Source organism: Podarcis liolepis (genome assembly GCF_965112155.1).
Source record: "Podarcis liolepis genome assembly, chromosome: 18".
NCBI classification, from domain to species: Eukaryota; Metazoa; Chordata; class Lepidosauria; order Squamata; family Lacertidae; genus Podarcis; species Podarcis liolepis.
This window is the reverse complement of record NC_139572.1, coordinates 11,109,983-11,127,402: the sequence shown is the minus strand read 5'-3', so window position 1 is coordinate 11,127,402 and position 17,420 is coordinate 11,109,983. Positions and strand designations below refer to the sequence as shown.

Here is a 17,420-nt window from a genome sequence, read left to right as displayed (position 1 = left end):
TAATTTCGATTGCAACTGTACGTTGACCAGCTGTCAGTCCCCCTGAAAGTTCTTCGTAACATTGGGTCAGAATCTCCTTTTTTGCAATATCAGTGCATTAATTTATTGCTGTTTATATCATTTAAAGGCTGGCCACACTTGTCTAATCTCACCGGGACGCCGAGCACGCCAGGAAGACCTCCTTGGAACGGACAAAGGCAGGTCTCTGTGCTGAGTTGAACAACGAAGGTCCATTTCGTCCATTTCCTTGAGGTGCCGAAGTGTGTGGGTGTGTGGGGTGTCCTTTCTCCTGCGGAGCTCAGCCAACCTCCCTCTCGGATCTTCTCTGCCGTGATCCCCACCTCTGGACCCAGGTAAGAATATTTCTCCTCTCTTCCCCCTGCTGTGTGTGTTTCTTGTTAAGTTTCTTTCGGCTGAAATTTGCAGGAGGAACCCGTGTCTTTCTGCTCCTTTCTGTATTTGGGTCTGGTTCCTTCCAGTTTAATTTTTGGGGAGCCGATGGTGCTGGACACCTCAAGGTGCTGGTGGAGGAGAAGGATGGAGGAAACCTGCCCGGCTGCAATCAGTGTTCAAAATCCCCCTGCCAATGTATAAAACAAGTAATCATTGTTGGAAATGTAAAGAAAAGGAAGGTACTTTTTACCATATGTGGTGGGTCTGTAAGGAGGTGAAGGCTTTCTGGGAAATGATTTATAAAGAACTTACAAAAATGTTGAAATATACATTTGTAAAAAAACACCCAGTAGCCTTCTTACTAGGCATTTTTGGTAATGAAATACATAAGCAAGATAAAAGACTGTTTTTATATGCAACAACTGCAGCAAGACTATTACTAGCCCAACGATGGAAGCAACAAGAGATACCAACGAAAGAAGAGGGGCAGACGAAACTAATGGACTATGCTGAATTGGCGAAAATAACAGGGGAAATTCGGAACCAGCAAGAGAGGCTTTCCTGAAAGACTGGAATAAATTTACAGAATACTTGAAAGACAATTGTAAACAACTAACTGCTAGTAGGGTTGCAAGAAGTTTTGTAAGGTGGACTTTATCAATTATTGCAAAGTATAATTTAAAAATTGTTGATCTATGATTAGGATTTAATAGTAATAATTATAATCCCAAAATGAAGTATTAGATAATAAGTGGGGAAACCGTTAGTTGAGGAGGACAGAAGTCTCAGGGTGTTGTGGCCAAATGGTTTTTATATTATATACAAGCTGAATGCTATGTTTAAAATATCTGTAAAAATTAATAAAAATTATTATTAAAAAACACAAAATCCCCCTGGCAAGAGGCGCGTTTTGCAGCTGGCTTGGGTCCAATTGTGACCCCCAACGTCTCCCTCTGGCTTTCTTAAGCAGGTCAGCAGGAGAGCCTATTTACTGGATTTATCTTCCAACTTTTTCTCAAAGGAGTGCATGGTTCACCCCCCTCCTCAGGGAGGGAGGTTAAGCAGCTGTGAGCTGACTCACCAGGTCACCCAGGGAGCTTCAGGGCAGAGTGGGGATTTGAACCCTGATCTCGCCCAACACTCTAACCACTACACCCACTGCCTTCCCAGAGTTAAGTAGGCAAATAAATATGGGGAAAGCAGTGTCCCTTAGAGAAGGATCTGAAATCTTTTCCTTGAAGCTGGAGTTTCATCATAGGAATCATAGAACCATAGCGTTGGAAGGGACCACAGGGGTCATCTAGAAGAAGAATAACTGTTGTTGTTGTTGTTGTTATACGCTGCCCATCTGACTGGGTTGCCCCCACCACTTTGAGTGGCTTCCAGCATATATATAAAAGTATAATAAAACATCACAGAGGAACAAAAGGAATCTTTTGCCCAACGTGGGGCTCAGACCCACAACCCGAAGATTAAGGGTTGCATACTCTTAATCTTAAAACGGAGCTGTTTTATTCTGGATTGTTATTTTTGACGTTTTAATGTGTTATAAACTGCTTGGCGATTTCCCCCCTTTAAAATGTAAAGCGGTATAGAAATGAAACTAATAATAATAATAATAATAATAATAATAATAATAATAATAATAAATAAAGTTCATTGCAAAAAAGAAAAAAGGTGCCTGGACATTCTGTCACGGTGAACACAACCAGATTTAAGGTCCCGATTGGCGATTAGCTGATCTATCTGAGTTCCAACCTTGTGTGCGCGGCTCTGGCAAGCGTCGTAATGTCCTGTGCTTGAGATTAAGATCTCTCCTGCTCAAGTTGCAGCGGGAGAATTAAGATAGCAGCCGGGCGGTTAGCTCACACTACTCCCACCCACATAATCTCGCCGTCTCTCCTTGGCAGGCGCTCAAGCCGAAGCACTGAGTGGTGATAATAATATGAAAAATATTGTGTCTGCCGTCCTCAGCCCTTCTCAGTAAGGGGGGCAGCCGGTGACATCCGAGTAAGCCTGTTGTTTGCAGGGGAAAAACTCCCAAGATCAGTGCTGGTTTCTGCTTTGCCCGAGTCCTTTGCTGCAGGGAATTAATTTCATTCCCCCTTTCGCCAGACACATGGAGCGCAACACGACGTATGTGGTTCTCCTCCTCCTCATTTAATCCCCACTGCAGCCCTGCGAGGTGCGCCAAGCCGAGAGGCAGCAGGTTGCCACAGGCTGCCTGGCAGAATAGAAAGGTTTCCAGTCAGTGCTCGAAAGGGGTAAAGGGCGGGTGAGTAATAAAAACAGTGCAAGGAGTGCCTGCTGGATCAGGCCCAGGGGCCAGCATCCTCACCGTGGCCAGCCAGACACCCGTGCCAGGAAACCCGCAAGCGGGATTGGGACCCCAGAGCCCTCTCCCCTCGTGCACCTGGGATGCAGAAAGATTTCTCCCTCTGAACATCACCCTATTGGCTAGTGGCCGTTCCTCTGTGAGTTCATCCAATCTTCTTCTGAAGCCAGCCAGGTTGGTGGTCACGCTGCCTCCCGTGGCAAGGAGTTCCATAGTTTAACTATGTGTTGCGTGAAGGAAGGCTTTCTTTCATCTGTCCCGAATCCCCCAGAATTCAGCTTCGTTAGCCAAGGAGTTAAGCGTCTGAAGGCAGCCCTGCATAGGGAAGCTTTTTAACGTTTAATGTTCTGTTATGTTTTTTGTACATTTTGGAAGCCGCCCAGAGTGGCTGGGGCAACCCAGTCAGACGGGTGGGGTATAAATAATAAAATTTATTATTATTATTATTATTATTATTATTATTATTATTATTATTATTACCCCCCCGGGGGTACTCAAGTGTACGCAGTACCGGCATGGTTTTTTCTCTAGAAGAAAAGCACTGATGTTGATGATGGAACAGGACATCCAAGGATTTCTTCATTACAGGGGGTTGGTCTAGATGACCCTTGGGATTCTCTTCCAACTCTACGATTTAATAATAATAATTTATTATTTATAACCCCCCCCCAATCTGGCTGGGTTTCCCCAGCTACTCTGGGTGCTTTCCAACAAAAGATTAAAAGTACATTAAAACATCAGTCTTTAAAAACTTCCCTGAACAGGGCTGCCTTCAGATGTCTTCTGAACGTCAGACAGTTGTTTATCTCCTTGACATCTGATGGGAGGGTGTTCCACAGGGCGGGCGCCACCACTGAGAAGGCCCTCGGGAATGATTCTTATTTTCATCAGAGAGATGTTGGAGGGTCTGTAATATGTGCTGCATTAATCATGGAAATGTTTGTGCGCATGTTTTTTAAAAACCTAAGTCGAAGTCCCTCTAGTCCGGGAGCAGGGGGGAGGTCGTCTTTGCTCTGCTGCTGCTGCTCTGAAACCTGATTTGTGTCCCCCCGCCCTGGTTTTTTATTCTCGACCTTGAGCTTAGTTCTGGTGACTCCACCGCTCCGCTCCTCCTCTCTCTCTCTGCAGTTGTGCATTGCTGAAAGCGGGATGTCAGAGAGCGTTTCTGGCCTGGGAGCTTCCCGTTGCAATCCCTCATGGCCAAAAATAAGCTGGGATGGAAAAGGGATGAAGGAGGGGAGGGGGGAGGCAGAGGGGTGTGCTGTGACCACAGGCCTGTTTTTTCCAAAATGAAATTAGTAGTTCAAGAGAAGAATGGTTCCTTCTCCAAGTCTGTCTGTCTGTCTAGCCGTCCACTGATGTGTCAGTTCCTTACCCAGCTGTGTGTGAATAATAATAATAACAATAATAGCCTGCCTTTTTGTCTAACAGAGACTCAAGGTAGATTACAGCTTAAATAGAAATAGCTAAAAATATTGGGTGGGTGGGAGGAGAATAATAATAAAAAACCACAAATAAAAATACACGAACACATATATATGAAAACATATAAGGAGTGTCTCCACCCCCATCGTTCTGCCTGGACACTGAGGTCCAGCTCCGAGGACCTTCTGGCATTCCTTCACTGCAAGAAGTGAGGTTACAGGGAAGCAGGCAGAGGGCCTTCTTGGCAGTGGTGCCCGCCAGATGCCAAGGAAATAAACAACTACACAACTTCCTGAAGGCATCCCTGTACAGGGGAGTTTTTGATGTTTGATGTTTTACTGTGTTTTTACTATTTCATCAGAAGGTGCCCAGTGTGGCTGGAGCCAACCCAGCTAGAGGGGCGTGCTGGAACTCTCCTCTTTCCTCCTCCCTCCAAGCTCATTTTCCTTTTGTGCTGTGTCTATTTAGATTGTAAGCTTTTTCTTGAGTAATTTGTTAGCTGCCCTGGGAGCCTTTTGTCGTTGTCATTGTTGTTCCAAATTAGGGTACTTCTTTGACTTCCTAACAAGTCCATCCGATTCAGGTTTTGAGCTACTGTCCTTAACTCCTCCCCGCCCCCTTCTCTTCCTCAGGAGGTCTGGTTCTTTTCCTGGGCAGCCCCTGAGCCTGGGATGGGGAATGGTCGAGCAGCAGGAGGCCAAGTGGGTTTCAAGCAGAAAGATGTAGAGCCGCAAATCCACATGCCGATTTTGCCAGAGGTGAGTCTTGCTGAGAACGCTGGCAGCATGAAGGTCAATTCAACAGGATAACAAATACTTGAGAGATGTAAGATAGGAGAACTGAATAAAATGGTTAGTGTAAAATGCAGGAATGGTGGATAAACTAAATGAGCCATGGAAGGGGAAAGAGGGAGGTCATCAAATGTATGGTGTTTATTTTGAGGTGCAAAATTGAAAACTTAATAAAAACTATAATACAGTGGTGCCTTGGAAGTCGAACGGAATCTGTTCCAGAAGTCTGTTCGACTTACATAATGTTCGGAAACCAAGGCGTGGCTTCCCATTGGTTGCAGGAAGCTCCTGCAGCCAATCGGAAGCTTCGAAAGTTGCGTCGGACGTTCGGGTTCCAAAGAACGTTGAAAAACCGGAACAACCACTTCCGGTTTTTGATCGTTTGGGAGCCAAAATGTCCGACTCCCAAGGCGTTTGAAAACCAAGGTACAACTGTAATAAAAAAGAGTTGAGTGCTGGTCTCGAAGTGGGGGTGGTGGTGGGCATTGTAGGTGGAGAGAGTTTCAGGGACGAAGGGTCCAGAACATCTGGAGAGGGCACCAGGTTGGCAAATGCTGCCCTAGAACAGCCTTGCAGTTAAACCAGGTAAGTTTACTAGTCCCACATAAATCCATATAGATTTGCAATCTGAAGGGGCAGGCCTGATCACCTATGGCAGACAGGAGCCAGCAAGGAAGAAGTTCACCAACATCTCCCTTATCCGCTCACCTGCTGCCGGTTCCTGCTCGCCCTAGGTGACCAGCCAAGTGGCTTGTGAGTTTCTAGGCTGCTTCCTTTGGTTTTCTGTTCCAGGCTGCCCAGGAGAGAAGGAGCGTCCTCAACTCCCTGATATCTGGGGCGTTTGCTGGCGCTGTGGCCAAGACTGCGGTGGCGCCTCTGGACAGGACGAAAATCATATTCCAAGGTATTGGGGGGGGGGCAGGTTTTTATAATTTTGTAAGTTGTGTATGCCATATCATCACAGTTATAACAAATAAAGGCTTGACATATCTCGCTTTGCATGTCATGAGTCTATCTCATATATTAGTTTCACCTTTTAAGTTGAATTACTGAAAAAAATGAACGTTTCCACGATATTCTATTTTTTTCACCTGTATATAAAAATAGAATGGATGCAGGGAAAACATAATTAGATGGACAACCCTGTTTTTAATGCTGTGGAGTTTCAACTCCCATCGACAGGGCAGAGAATCCCCCAAACTTAAAGCCTGGTTTGCAGCTCAGATTAAAATCTCTCTCTCTCTCTCTCTCTCTCTCTATATATATATATACACATTTCTGTTTTGAGGATTAATCCTCCGATGAGTTTTTGCTGGAAAGAGATTTGGCTTGATTCAGGGTTTGTTTGCTTGTCTTTGGACCGGCTTATCTGCCGGCTGGGATAATTGGGGGCAGGCAGAGTCACCCTGAGATTGGGGAGAGAGAGCGAATTGTTTTGGGGTGTTTGCAAATTGCATAAGAGATAACCGTTATGGCTATATGGGGTGGGGGAAACTGGGAAAGCAGGGGAGAATTCTGGTGGGGTTTTTCTGTTTTTTTAAGTGTAAATCACAAGAGAATGCGGCTGATCAGTAGTCTTCAAATCCTTCTAGGCTCCAGTATTGATAAAGAGCTTTGAAAGAAATAGTTATGGCTCTTACCCTAGGGAAATCCTAGTTCACTGATCCTTGAGTGTTAGTGGATTAATTGATTTATACCTGCAAATGAGTAAAAGTATGCTTGCTTTTAATTTTTCTGCTTTTCTCTTTCAGTATCATCTAATCGGTTTTCTGCCAAGGTAAGAATTAAAGCACAATCCTCCTTTCTTTGCTCTGCTGCTTAGCTGAGCAGCTTTGGTTTTTTACTTAACAAAGTCCCCCGCCCCAAATTGTTAACCTGTACACCCCCTGCTGGGGTGTTGGGGAGGGGCGGTCTCTCTGGTGGGGGACATGTCCTGCTCCTTCTGGGGTTTTTTGCCCACCTTTGGTCCCCACTCCTGCACTCAGCTCTCACCTGTGGCTGCTGGGTGCTTTCAGCAGACAACAGTGGCCACAATCCCAGGAACAGCTTCGACTGGCTTGCTAAACCAGGTGAGGGGAGCCAATAGGTCTCAAACCCTCAGTGAGTCAGGGGCTTCCCCTGCATGCGAAGCCAGGCTCCGGTGGACGGAGCAGACGAGACCAAGAGGGAGTCCAGCGGTCAAGAAGGCAGTTTCTGCGTGTGCTATAGAGGGGAGTGAGGGGCAGGTGGGGCCCGTCCACCTGGGAAGGGAGCCTATCTAGGAGAAAGAAGACACTGGTCCTTGTGGGACATCTTTGGGAGAAGAAAAGGCTACACAAATCTTGAGGGGAGTCCCTCAGGCGGTTGGATGGCGCCCTGTCCGCCTCCTTCCGGCAACTCCTGCAGCCAATCGTCTTGCTCTGCTTTCCTTTCGATCCTCCATCAGCGAGCCCAAGAGGGGCGTCTTGCCGTCTGGGCAGCCCAGGATCTCCATGCGCCCTGCCCAGGCTTGCGTCCCGGGAGGGGGGGCACTTGAGTGCTGCAAACTCAGCAGTCTGGCTTCACCCCCAGAAGCGCACTCCATTGTCTCTTGAGGCAGACAGACGCCAACAACAGCAGCGCACCCCACCTCTGGAACAAAGCCTCCTTTTTGGGGTTACAGTTTGTGGTCTGCCAAAAGCAAGGCAAACCGAGAGCCCTGGTTCAGATGATGCGCTCAGCCTCTCGGTCCCTCTTTTCCAACAACTCTGCTTCCGCTCCCCTTAGGAGGCTTACCGCCTGATCTACCGCACCTACCTCCACGAGGGCTTCTTCAGCCTCTGGCGGGGGAACTCCGCCACCATGGTCCGCGTGATCCCTTACGCCGCCATCCAGTTTTGCGCCCACGAGGAGTACAAGCAGATCCTGGGCAGTTACTACGGCTTCCAGGGGAAGTAAGAGGCTGCTGGGGTTGGGGTCTTCTGCAACAGGGTTGGGTCGCGGGGGTCTCCTCCTCCTCCTGCTGCGACAAGCGCCCTTCCCCCCTTGTCTCCCAGGACCAGGAGAGGCATGAAGAGGGTGGAGGAGAGGTTGCCTTCCCACTGGCACAGTCTCCGATTGCTTGGGGAAAGCCCTGGATCGAAGGCGACTTAGAAAGCTGTGGGGAGACAGATTTTCAGTTTCAGCAACAGATTTTCATGGAGTAAGACCACTGGGAATGAGTTGCTGTGCTCATTCGGCCTAGCCCTTAGTTGGATTAGTTTCAGCGTTCATGATAGGCCGGTTGGTGAGAGCATAATGCCAAGGTTGCAGGTTCCGTCCCCCTGTGGGACAGCTGCATCACAGGGGTTGGGCTAGATGCCTCTTAGGGTCCCATCCAATGCTTCAATTCTATGATCCACCAGGAAACTTTCCCTAAAAAACTGATCCTTTCCTGCCCACAATGGAACTGTAAACCAGCTGCTGGAGAAAAGAGCTGTGGGGAATTCCACTTTTCAAAAGCCTCTCTTTCTCCTTCCTGCTTCCAGGGCACTTACCCCATTGCCCCGGTTCATCGCTGGCTCCCTCGCGGGCACGACGGCCGCCATGTTGACGTACCCCCTGGACCTGGTCCGCGCCCGGATGGCCGTCACGCCAAAGGAAATGTGAGTTGGCGCTGCGGATGCTCCTGTGGAAATTTTGGGTGGGATGGGAGTACCTAAAATAACACCTCAAAGCAGCTAGATTTGCACTGTGAAAAGGTAGGTGGGCACAGGCCTTTTGGGTTTAGCTGGGATAGAGGCTCGGACGAAAATGGAATACCAAAACGGCGCAGTTTTATGAAATTATTATTTTCTCCATCAGCCCCAACTGTAGCAAAAGGCTAAATCTCTAGGGGATGAAAGGCTGGATGAAAAAGGCAGGTCTTTTACAGAGGCTGATAAGTTTGACGTGGGTTCATAAGTCTTCTTTTGGGGGGTCTCAGCAAATAAAATTCTCCCCTCGTGGGATTGTTGCAAGACGTATTAATGTGCCTGCAGCACAACCACAGAGGATTGGAGCTGCAGATCTCAATAAATGAGTGGTTCTGTGCAGAGAAGGCTCCCTCAGGCTGGAACATAGTCTCTGGCACCAAAGCAAAGGGCTATCTGTGGTCGCCCCCCCATGAATTGACATATGTCCATCCGAAAGGAAATGCACACTCCTGATCTCCTCCCTGCTTTAAAAGTACCAGTCGGCCCACCCTTCAGGGCATGGAACTGACTTGAGAAGTAGAATCCTAGAACGGTGGTATTGGGAGGGATCCCCGAGGGCCATCTAGTCCAACCCCCTGTAACAAAGGGGCCTTTTGCCCAACAACCGCTGGCTTTTCCCTTCAGTGTCTTGTTCGATGTTCCTCTTCCCCTCCTCCAACGCCCTGCATGGCTGTTGTCCAGCGTCTAAAATAGCCTGTGTCCTTCTCGGCAGCACACCAGGTGTCATCGGGTGCCCAAAATAGTTAAGTTGTGATATGGGGCCTCGGTGTGTTTGTGTGTGTTGGTTGTCTCTCTTATGGCTATGGGGGGGAAAGAGAATGTTGACAAGGGAGCCCACCCTGTTCTTCTTTTCCTGGCAAATATTTTTAATTTGATTTTGTGGCGGAAATAAAAGAGGGGAAACAGGTATAACGGCAGGAGAAACTTATAAGATGGAAAACAAAGCTGTAAAACAGGCACACATAAAGAGTACTACTAAAGGTAAAAAAGGTGAAAGCTACTGCTACTACTAATAAGAATAATATTTATATTCGGCTCAGCCAGATATATATGCCCCAGCCACTCTGGGCAGCTACCATCCAACTGAAACATCAAACACAGTAAAACATCAAACCTTTAAAACTTCCCTAAATCAACTAAGTCCATTTATTTCAATGGGTCTACTTTGAGCATGACTACTTCCGTGTGCACTTCTAAATGTACTTACTGGGAAATAAACCACACCGAAAACAGCTGAACTTACTTCTGAGTAAATAGGAACAAGAATGCACTGTAATTAATGGATTTCAGACTCTAGTTACTGAAGCATTTCATTTCTGCCGCCACGCTTTCGCAAAATAAAAAAATCAAATGGAAATGAAGTAATTCAGTTGCGCAGGGGCTAAGGTCACAAAGTCCAAGTGAAGAATATTAGCTTTATTTGGTTATCCAGTCTGGTTCCAGTTTTGGGCAGTTTTCCACTGAGTTGCAGTTACTATTTGAGCTGCTACAGTCGTATATCAGACCAGTTCTATAATTCTATGATTCTATGATTCAGGAAATATTATTTGAAATGAGCCTCTTACATACATATCTTAAGTACCTACACAAACGCATTGAGAGTTATGAGCTTGTTTTTGCCGGGTAATCTCATATGTGGTCTAATTTGAGACAAACTTGTCTTCTCAGCAACACTAAGAAGCCTTTCTGTCCTCTGATCTTTCATATTGGTCAGAGCTGGAAATCCCTCTTCTCAACAATATGTCAAGGAGAACTGTAGAAGAATAATAGAATAGTAGAGTTGGAAGGGACCTCTGAGGGTCATCCAGTCCAGCCCCCTGGAATGCCGGAATCTCAGCTAAAGCATCCGTGGCAGATGGACACCCAACCTCTGCTGAGAAACCTCCAAGGAAGGAGAGTCCACAATCTCCCGAGGGAGTCCGTTCCACCGTGGAACAGCTCTTACCATCAGAAAGTTCTTCCTGATGTTGAGTTGAAATCTCCTTTCTTGTACAGTGGTACCTCTGGTTACGTACTTAATTCATTCTTAACCTGAAACTGTTCTTAACCTGAAGCACCACTTTAGCTAATGGGGCTTCCCGCTGCCGCCACGCCACTGGAACACAATTTCTGTTCTCATCCTGAAGCAAAGTTCTTAACCTGAAGCACTATTTCTGGGTTAGCGGAGTCTGTAACCTGAAGCGTATGTAACCTGAAGCGTCTGTAACCCGAGGTACCACTGTAACTTGAAGCCCTGGGTTCAAGTTTGACCCTCCAGAGCAGGAGATAGCAAGCTTGCTCCCTCTTCCATCTGACAGCCCTTGAGATTTTGGAAGGTGGCTCTCCTATCTCCTCTCACTCTTTCCCAAGCTAAACATTCCCAGCTCCTTCAACCGTTCCTCATCAGGCTTGGTTTCCAGACCCCTGAACATCTTGAATAGCCAATGCTCTTGAGGAAAGGCATGGATCATGTATTCAGGTTTTTTAAAATCTTGATACGATGTTAGGCTATACTACACTGAAATGTTCTAAGGTTCCTTTGATTGTCCTTGAATCTTCTGGCCACTCCTGCTGCCCTCTCCTGCCCCACCGGTGTGGCAGGCCAGACCCTTTGATAGCCAACAAGGCTTGTTGCTCGAGAGGCATGATAACAAGGCACGATTTCTCTTGCTCCGCTCTCCCGGCAGGTACAGCAACATTGGCCACGTCTTCATTCGGATATCCCGGGAGGAAGGGATGAAGACCCTCTACCGGGGCTTTGCCCCCACCATCCTGGGGGTGATTCCATATGCTGGGCTGAGCTTCTTCACCTACGAGACCCTGAAGAAGTTTCATGCAGGTAAAAGCAGCGGGGCCAGGATGCCAGGCTTGACGGGCTCCTTGGGCATCCTCCAGAAGATGGGCTCTTATGAATGGCTTTTAAGATTAGGCAAATCCACGGAAGAGCAGGGGCTACTAGCCATGTCTCAGAGGTGAGCCGGCAGTAAATCACACCATACAACTGGGAGTTAACTCTTTATTAGCAAGGGCACGATCGGAACAGGAGTGTCAGGCCTAAGGAGCACAGCAGCCCCATGTGAAGCAGCCGCTGAAACTGAAGGTCCCTGCCTCTCCACCGCCGTCCAAGACCCTCCAGGATTTCCCCCCAAGCCCCTGCATGCAGCCAACCTCTCCTCCACCCTCTTCATGCCTCTGCTGGTTCTGGGAGACCAGAAGGGAGCGCAGCTTGATGCAGCAGGAGGGGGAGACACCCGTGGCTCTTCCCCTCTCTGCCTCTTGGCCTCCTTCCTCTCCTGCTTCAGCTTCTGCCTCCCATTCTGGACTTCTCTCTGCCACGGACTCTTCCCGCTCACCAAGCCTTGTTGCCTCTTCCACTTCTGACACCTCCTCCTCCCAGTCCTCTCCCCCTGGCCACTCATCATCGCCCCACTGCTTCTCCCTGGGCTCTGAGCCTTCTTCCCTTGGGTGTCCCCAGCTGGTTCCTCCTGCCATTCCTCTGCCTCATAACTAATCCATGCCACCAGGATGGCTGCGCACTCCCTCCGCTGTTTGGAGGCGCTGCCCCTCCTGGCTCATGGCCATTGCAATTGGGGTGAGTTGCTGTTGCACTAAGGTCCTGGCACTCTTGCAATTTCTGGGGGTCCTGGGGCCCCGTGGCGGAAGGGAGAGAGACGGCATCTGTTTGTGCCATCCCTGTGCGTCTCCACAGTTGCCCACCAGCTTTTCCTCTTCCTCCAGAGCGCAGCGGCAGGACGCAGCCCTACCCCGTGGAGCGGCTTGTCTTTGGGGCCTGCGCCGGCCTGATTGGGCAGTCTGCCTCCTACCCGCTGGACGTTGTGCGGCGGCGGATGCAGACGGCCGGGGTGATGGGCCACACCTACAGCACCATTCTGCGCACTATGCGGGACATCATCCGGGAGGAAGGACTCGTCCGCGGCCTCTACAAGGGACTCAGCATGAACTGGGTCAAGGGCCCCATCGCCGTGGGGATCAGCTTCACGACCTTCGACCTCACGCAGATCCTCCTCCGGAAGTGGGAGCAAGGGGTGAACGTGGAGAGGTAGTGGCCGGCCGGTGGCTGGCACTTGGTACACATGTTGGTGGAAAGGTGGGCAGGCATCCTCTTCCTCCTCCCTCCTTCCCTCCCTCCCCGAGCCAGAGGGTTCTCGCGGCAGAGCTGAGTGACCCAGGGCAATCTCTGTTAGGTCCCCACGGCCGCAGCACCCTGCCCCCTGCTTCCCTGAGCTTGCGTTTGCGAAAGAGAAGCCGCCCTGTCCTTTGCCGGTGGTGTTTTCTTGCTTTCCCTGCTTGGATTTGTGGGGAACTGGCAAGGGGTCCTTCCAGAAGGCTGCAGCCATGCTATTTACCTTATTTCGCCTCGTTGCTCTAAACCGTGGCGACACAGTCCCCTTACATCTCCTGCCTCTAGCTCTCCTGAACCCTTTATTTTGTAGGAAGCCAAACTTACCTGTATGCTTGAGACGTGGGGTGTGTCTGTCTTGGGTTTGCCGCTCCCTGCGGTCTCCGCCCTCCTTCCAGCAAATGGTTTGTTTTCCAAGCCCTGGAGAATGGGGCCCTTCATCTCCCCCCTCTCCCTACTTCAAATGCTTTTGAAATTATACCCCAAAACCTCCTGGAAGAGGGCCAGCCGGCCCCAAGGGAGAAAAAACCAAAGACTGGAGTCTTTCCTTTCCTTGGGTTTGTCCAAGGCAGAGAGGTCACAGTGCAATCTTGAATTCTCTCGCTGCCGCAATTTGCGCAGCCCCTGGTTCCGAGATGGGATCAGACGTTTGGGGTGTCGCAGCCCTCTTTCCTTGCTTTTCAGGGACTATTTTAATGATCTGTATTTAGATATGCACACCTATTTCAGAGTTCAAGCTTCGGAAGATGGCATGCGGTCAAGCTAACCTTTGCTCCTCCGAATTGTCTCTGCTTTTTAGCAGGGCTTCCCCCTCCAGTATTAAGTGTCAAAAGATGGAAGGAATAAGGACTCTCTGGAAGAGGCATTCCTAGCCCAGAGCAGGAGATGATAGAATCATAAATGCCTCATCTCAGATTGGAGATGGGGAAAACTTTTGTCCCGACGGTCAGGGATGACAACGAAAAATGGACTTCCATATGTTGCTGACCTTCCAGCAGCCAGGTGAGGATGGGAGCCAGGTGGCTTGAACATCTAGAGAGGAATCGGATCGGAGAAGGCATTTTGCAGGTCTCCTCCTGGGAAGAGGAGTGGGTGTTTTGCCAGACAGTCCTGGGTCTCTCGCTGTGTACGAGCTCAGGCACTCCCCACCTTCGAAAATCTCCTAGAACAGGGCAGCAATCCTGTGTCCCTCCAGATGTTGACTGACTCCCACCAGCCCTTTCCTGGAAATCATGCAAGATTAACCCTGCTAATTTCTCTCTCTCTTACCTGCCCTCCACTGCACTGCACTGCTTCCTAACACTTAGCAAGCACAATGCCTGCCTTCAACAAAACCACACCAGGGATTCACCCACCACCACCAGATGCAAACCTCAAGAGCTTTTACCTCCCCGGTATGAAAATAGATTGAACGGGGTGATGCATGTCCTAAACAGGAAGCCCAGTTCATGTAGGGCCCCCCCCCCCAAGACACTGCTTATGCAGGTTGGAGTGTTTTGCACATTCTGAAAAAGATGCACTACCACTGGGAGAGCAGAACCTACACAGGGTTTCCAAACTTGGGTCTCCAGCTGTTTGGGGACTACGGTTCCCATCATCCCTAACCTCTGGTCCTGCTAGCTGGGGATAATGGCAGTTGTAGTCGCAAAACAGCTGGCGACTCAGGTTTGGGAAACCCTGGTCTACACCCACCCACCCACCCCGTTTCCCCAATTCGCATTTTTCTAATTCTCCGTGCCATCAGCAGTTGTGATGGATTGCAATTGTGGCTCAGCGGGTTTTGTTTTTGTCGGGGAGAGAATTTTGGAGGGACGGCAGGTGCCACCTCGCCAGCGAAATAATGCTCATCTCACTGTGTCAAACCCAGATCTTGGGAGCATATATATAGATGTATGTATATATTCTCGGAGAGAGATTGCCAGCTCAGCGAAGGTGGCTTGCTGATTGCTAAGTCTTGCGCTGCTCCTTCCTTCGGACTCTGGGGTGCTTCCTTTTAAACCTCTCCCTGCACGTCCTCAAACCTTGAGGTGAAATAGGACAGCGTCCCAGATGACTTTCCCTTTTTGGGTTTAAGAGGCTGCAAGCTAGTGTCTTTTGATGGCCACACTACAGCTCCCATAATCCCCTGCCAGCTTGGACCGAGAATCAGGGCTGATGGGATTGGTAGTCTAGTGACATATCTTCCTGCAAGGTTTTGAGTATTTGGGATGACCTTTTCTTCCCTCTCCCTTTTGAGTTTCCACCGCCAACCAGACTCCAGAAGTGAAGACCTGAGCGTCTCCCATTCCAGCTCCCTTCCTGACCCACAATCGCACCATCCCCTTCCCAGTCGGCTGTAGATCCCCCTTGCTTCCTGATAGCTTTCAGCTGTGGAGCTGGGTTTATTTTTGCAAATCTTACAAAGTTGGCAAGGAGCAGTTAATTGGTGAAAGCCATTCTGCCGGCCTTGGCGTGAGGTCTCCCTACCCCAAGGTGGACTTCAGGCGGCTAGAGAATCGTTCCTGGGATGCTCTGGGCTGTGGGTCACCCCTTGCCCCAGCCTGCAGAGAACCAGATTTTCCAAAGCAGCGATCCCAGAGAGATGCTTTTCCTTCCCTAGAATCTGGCCCAGGGTTTCCCCAACTTGGGTCTCCAGCTGTTTTTGTACTACAACTCCCATCAACCTGAGCTAGCAGGACCAGTGGTCAGGGATGATGGGAATTGCAGTCCAAAAACAGCCAGAGACCCAAGTTGGGAAAACACTCACCTAGCCCCCTTCCTACCAGTGTTCCTCATAACATGGAGGCGGCAGAGGTCATTTCCGGGGGGTCCCCGTAAGTTGGCTGCCCTCCGGCTTCAAGATGGCACTACGGCGACATGGGTGGGGGGTATCTGCACCGCTCTAGCCGCCATCAGTCGGGCGCCTGGAGGGACACAGATGCTCCCTGCCGTCCTGCTCCCCAGCACCCAATGGTGGGGGGCGGGCGGCGTTTCTACAGCAGGTAGGAGAAGTCGTAATTGCAGCGGTTGAATCAATGAACAACGGAGCTGGCATCCGAGGGAGCCTTTTCCAGCTGTGCTGCAGTTGTCCTTCGTTCCCGGCCACTGGAGACGCAGGGGGGGGCACCCCTGCTTTAAACACCACCCTTCCCTAAGAACCGAGACCTTCTGCCGGGGGGGGGGGGACTCATTCCCCATTGCAGGGAATGGTTCCAAGAATCTGTTGCTCGGTTCACAAGGGGCAGGGGCCGACACCCCCAACTCATCATTCTTGATACAGGAGGGGTGCAAATTGATAGCGAGGGTCAAAGAGTGATCCGGGGGCCGTTGTCTGCCACTGGTGATCCCTGGTGAGTCCCCAGAATAGCGAGTCTGTAAACAGTGTTGTGTCCCCTCCCCGAAAAAAAGCCCCGGCCAGCCCCCCTCTCCTCCTCCCTCTTGTCATGACAATGTGTTAACCAGGATGGCTTTTTGCAGGGAAGGTGGGTAACTCTATGCAGGCGTGTTTGTGCGGTCCGTTGTCAAATGCTGCCTTTGTGTCTCTCAAAGTGAGTGCGTCTGACGCCTCCGGAGGGTCCTGTGCGTGTGTGGATTTTTGATCCTTTTTGTTTTATATATATATATATATACATACACACAAAAATGTGTGTCTATAGTGACATAACTTGTACAAAGATCTGTGCCAAGAAATGATGTATATTTAATAATAAAGAGATGATTTATCGAGGCTTGTGTGTGGATGCTCTGTGTCTCAAACAACCACCCTTGCTTCTCAGTTCTTGTTGTAGGTGCTGGGGTGGACCTTTTTTTGTAGAGCTGCAGAGTTGGAAGGGACCTCTGAGGGTCATCTAGTCCAGCCCACTGCAGTGCAGGAACTGCAGCTAAATAATCCCAGGCAGGGGGCAATCCTGCAATGAAGGAGTGCCCACTGCCTTCCAGGGGATTCCTTCCCACTGTCAAACTCCTCTTCCTGCCAGAAAGTTCTTCCTGATGTTTAGTCAGAATCTCTTTTCTCGTCATTTGTTCAGGTCCTACCCCCCCAACCCCCCCCCCCAGAGAAAACAAGCTTGTTCCATTTTCCATGGGACACCCCTTCCTTCAGATATTAGTCTCTAGGGCCGGGCAATACCTGGTTTCCAACACTGTGATATATCACCAGCTCAACACTGCAATATACCAACACATCACAGTGTCTGAAATAAGCTATGGAGCGTTCAAGAGCCATTAGCCGGCTTCACGGTTTTTCCTGCATCGTGATTTTTGCACAGCACACATACGCATACCTAATGGGATTCGCGATATATTGCTGGCTCACAAACTACGAAACCAATATCACGATATGGATTTTGAACCGGTTTTGGACGATACATCAGTTTGTCGCTCAGCCTGCCTCAGTCTCCTCTTAGCTAGGCTAAACGTATACCCAATGTAAGTCTACAGCTGTCTGAAACAACAACTATGGGGCAGAAGCCCCACCAGCCCTGCTCCTGGATGTGAGTGAGGGGCTTCAGGCGAGGGGGAAGGCGCCAGAGCTGTAATTTTCAAGAGCTGTAATTTCAGTAACTTGAGCTTCCTTCCCCCTCTTTCCTCCACTCTCATATTTTCAGAGCGCAAGTCTTAGTACTGGCTTTTTGCAAGTCGCTCTGAAGGGGTGGGGTTATAAATGCCGTCAATAAATGCTGGTG

The 17,420-nt window shown here is 49.4% G+C and overlaps 1 protein-coding gene across 2 annotated transcripts; it reads left to right on the top strand.

Moving 5' to 3' along the window:
• Positions 1-209: 209 nt before the first annotated feature.
• Positions 210-16,462, top strand: SLC25A42 (solute carrier family 25 member 42). Of its 2 annotated transcripts, XM_083484108.1 has the most exons (9): positions 224-353; positions 2,509-2,668; positions 4,786-4,911; positions 5,737-5,848; positions 6,696-6,721; positions 7,690-7,856; positions 8,430-8,546; positions 11,303-11,454; positions 12,354-16,462. In XM_083484108.1, exons 3-9 carry the CDS (start codon positions 4,825-4,827, stop codon positions 12,677-12,679), a joined length of 987 nt encoding a protein of 328 aa, XP_083340234.1. In that variant the 5' UTR covers positions 224-353; positions 2,509-2,668; positions 4,786-4,824; the 3' UTR covers positions 12,680-16,462. The 2 variants fall into 2 exon arrangements, with proteins under 2 accessions (XP_083340233.1, XP_083340234.1); XM_083484107.1 differs by lacking the exon at positions 2,509-2,668 and having other exon boundaries at positions 210-353.
• The last annotated feature ends 958 nt before the right edge of the window (positions 16,463-17,420 follow it).

Bases quoted from the DNA above. Each gene is read 5' to 3' on its own strand.
- SLC25A42 (XM_083484107.1), top strand. From the start codon at position 4,825: ATGGGGAATGGTCGAGCAGCAGGAGGCCAAGTGGGTTTCAAGCAGAAA. The intron at 7,857-8,429 runs GTAAGAGGCTGC...TCCTGCTTCCAG, and splicing joins TACTACGGCTTCCAGGGGAA to GGCACTTACCCCATTGCCCC. The intron at 11,455-12,353 runs GTAAAAGCAGCG...CTCTTCCTCCAG, and splicing joins CCTGAAGAAGTTTCATGCAG to AGCGCAGCGGCAGGACGCAG.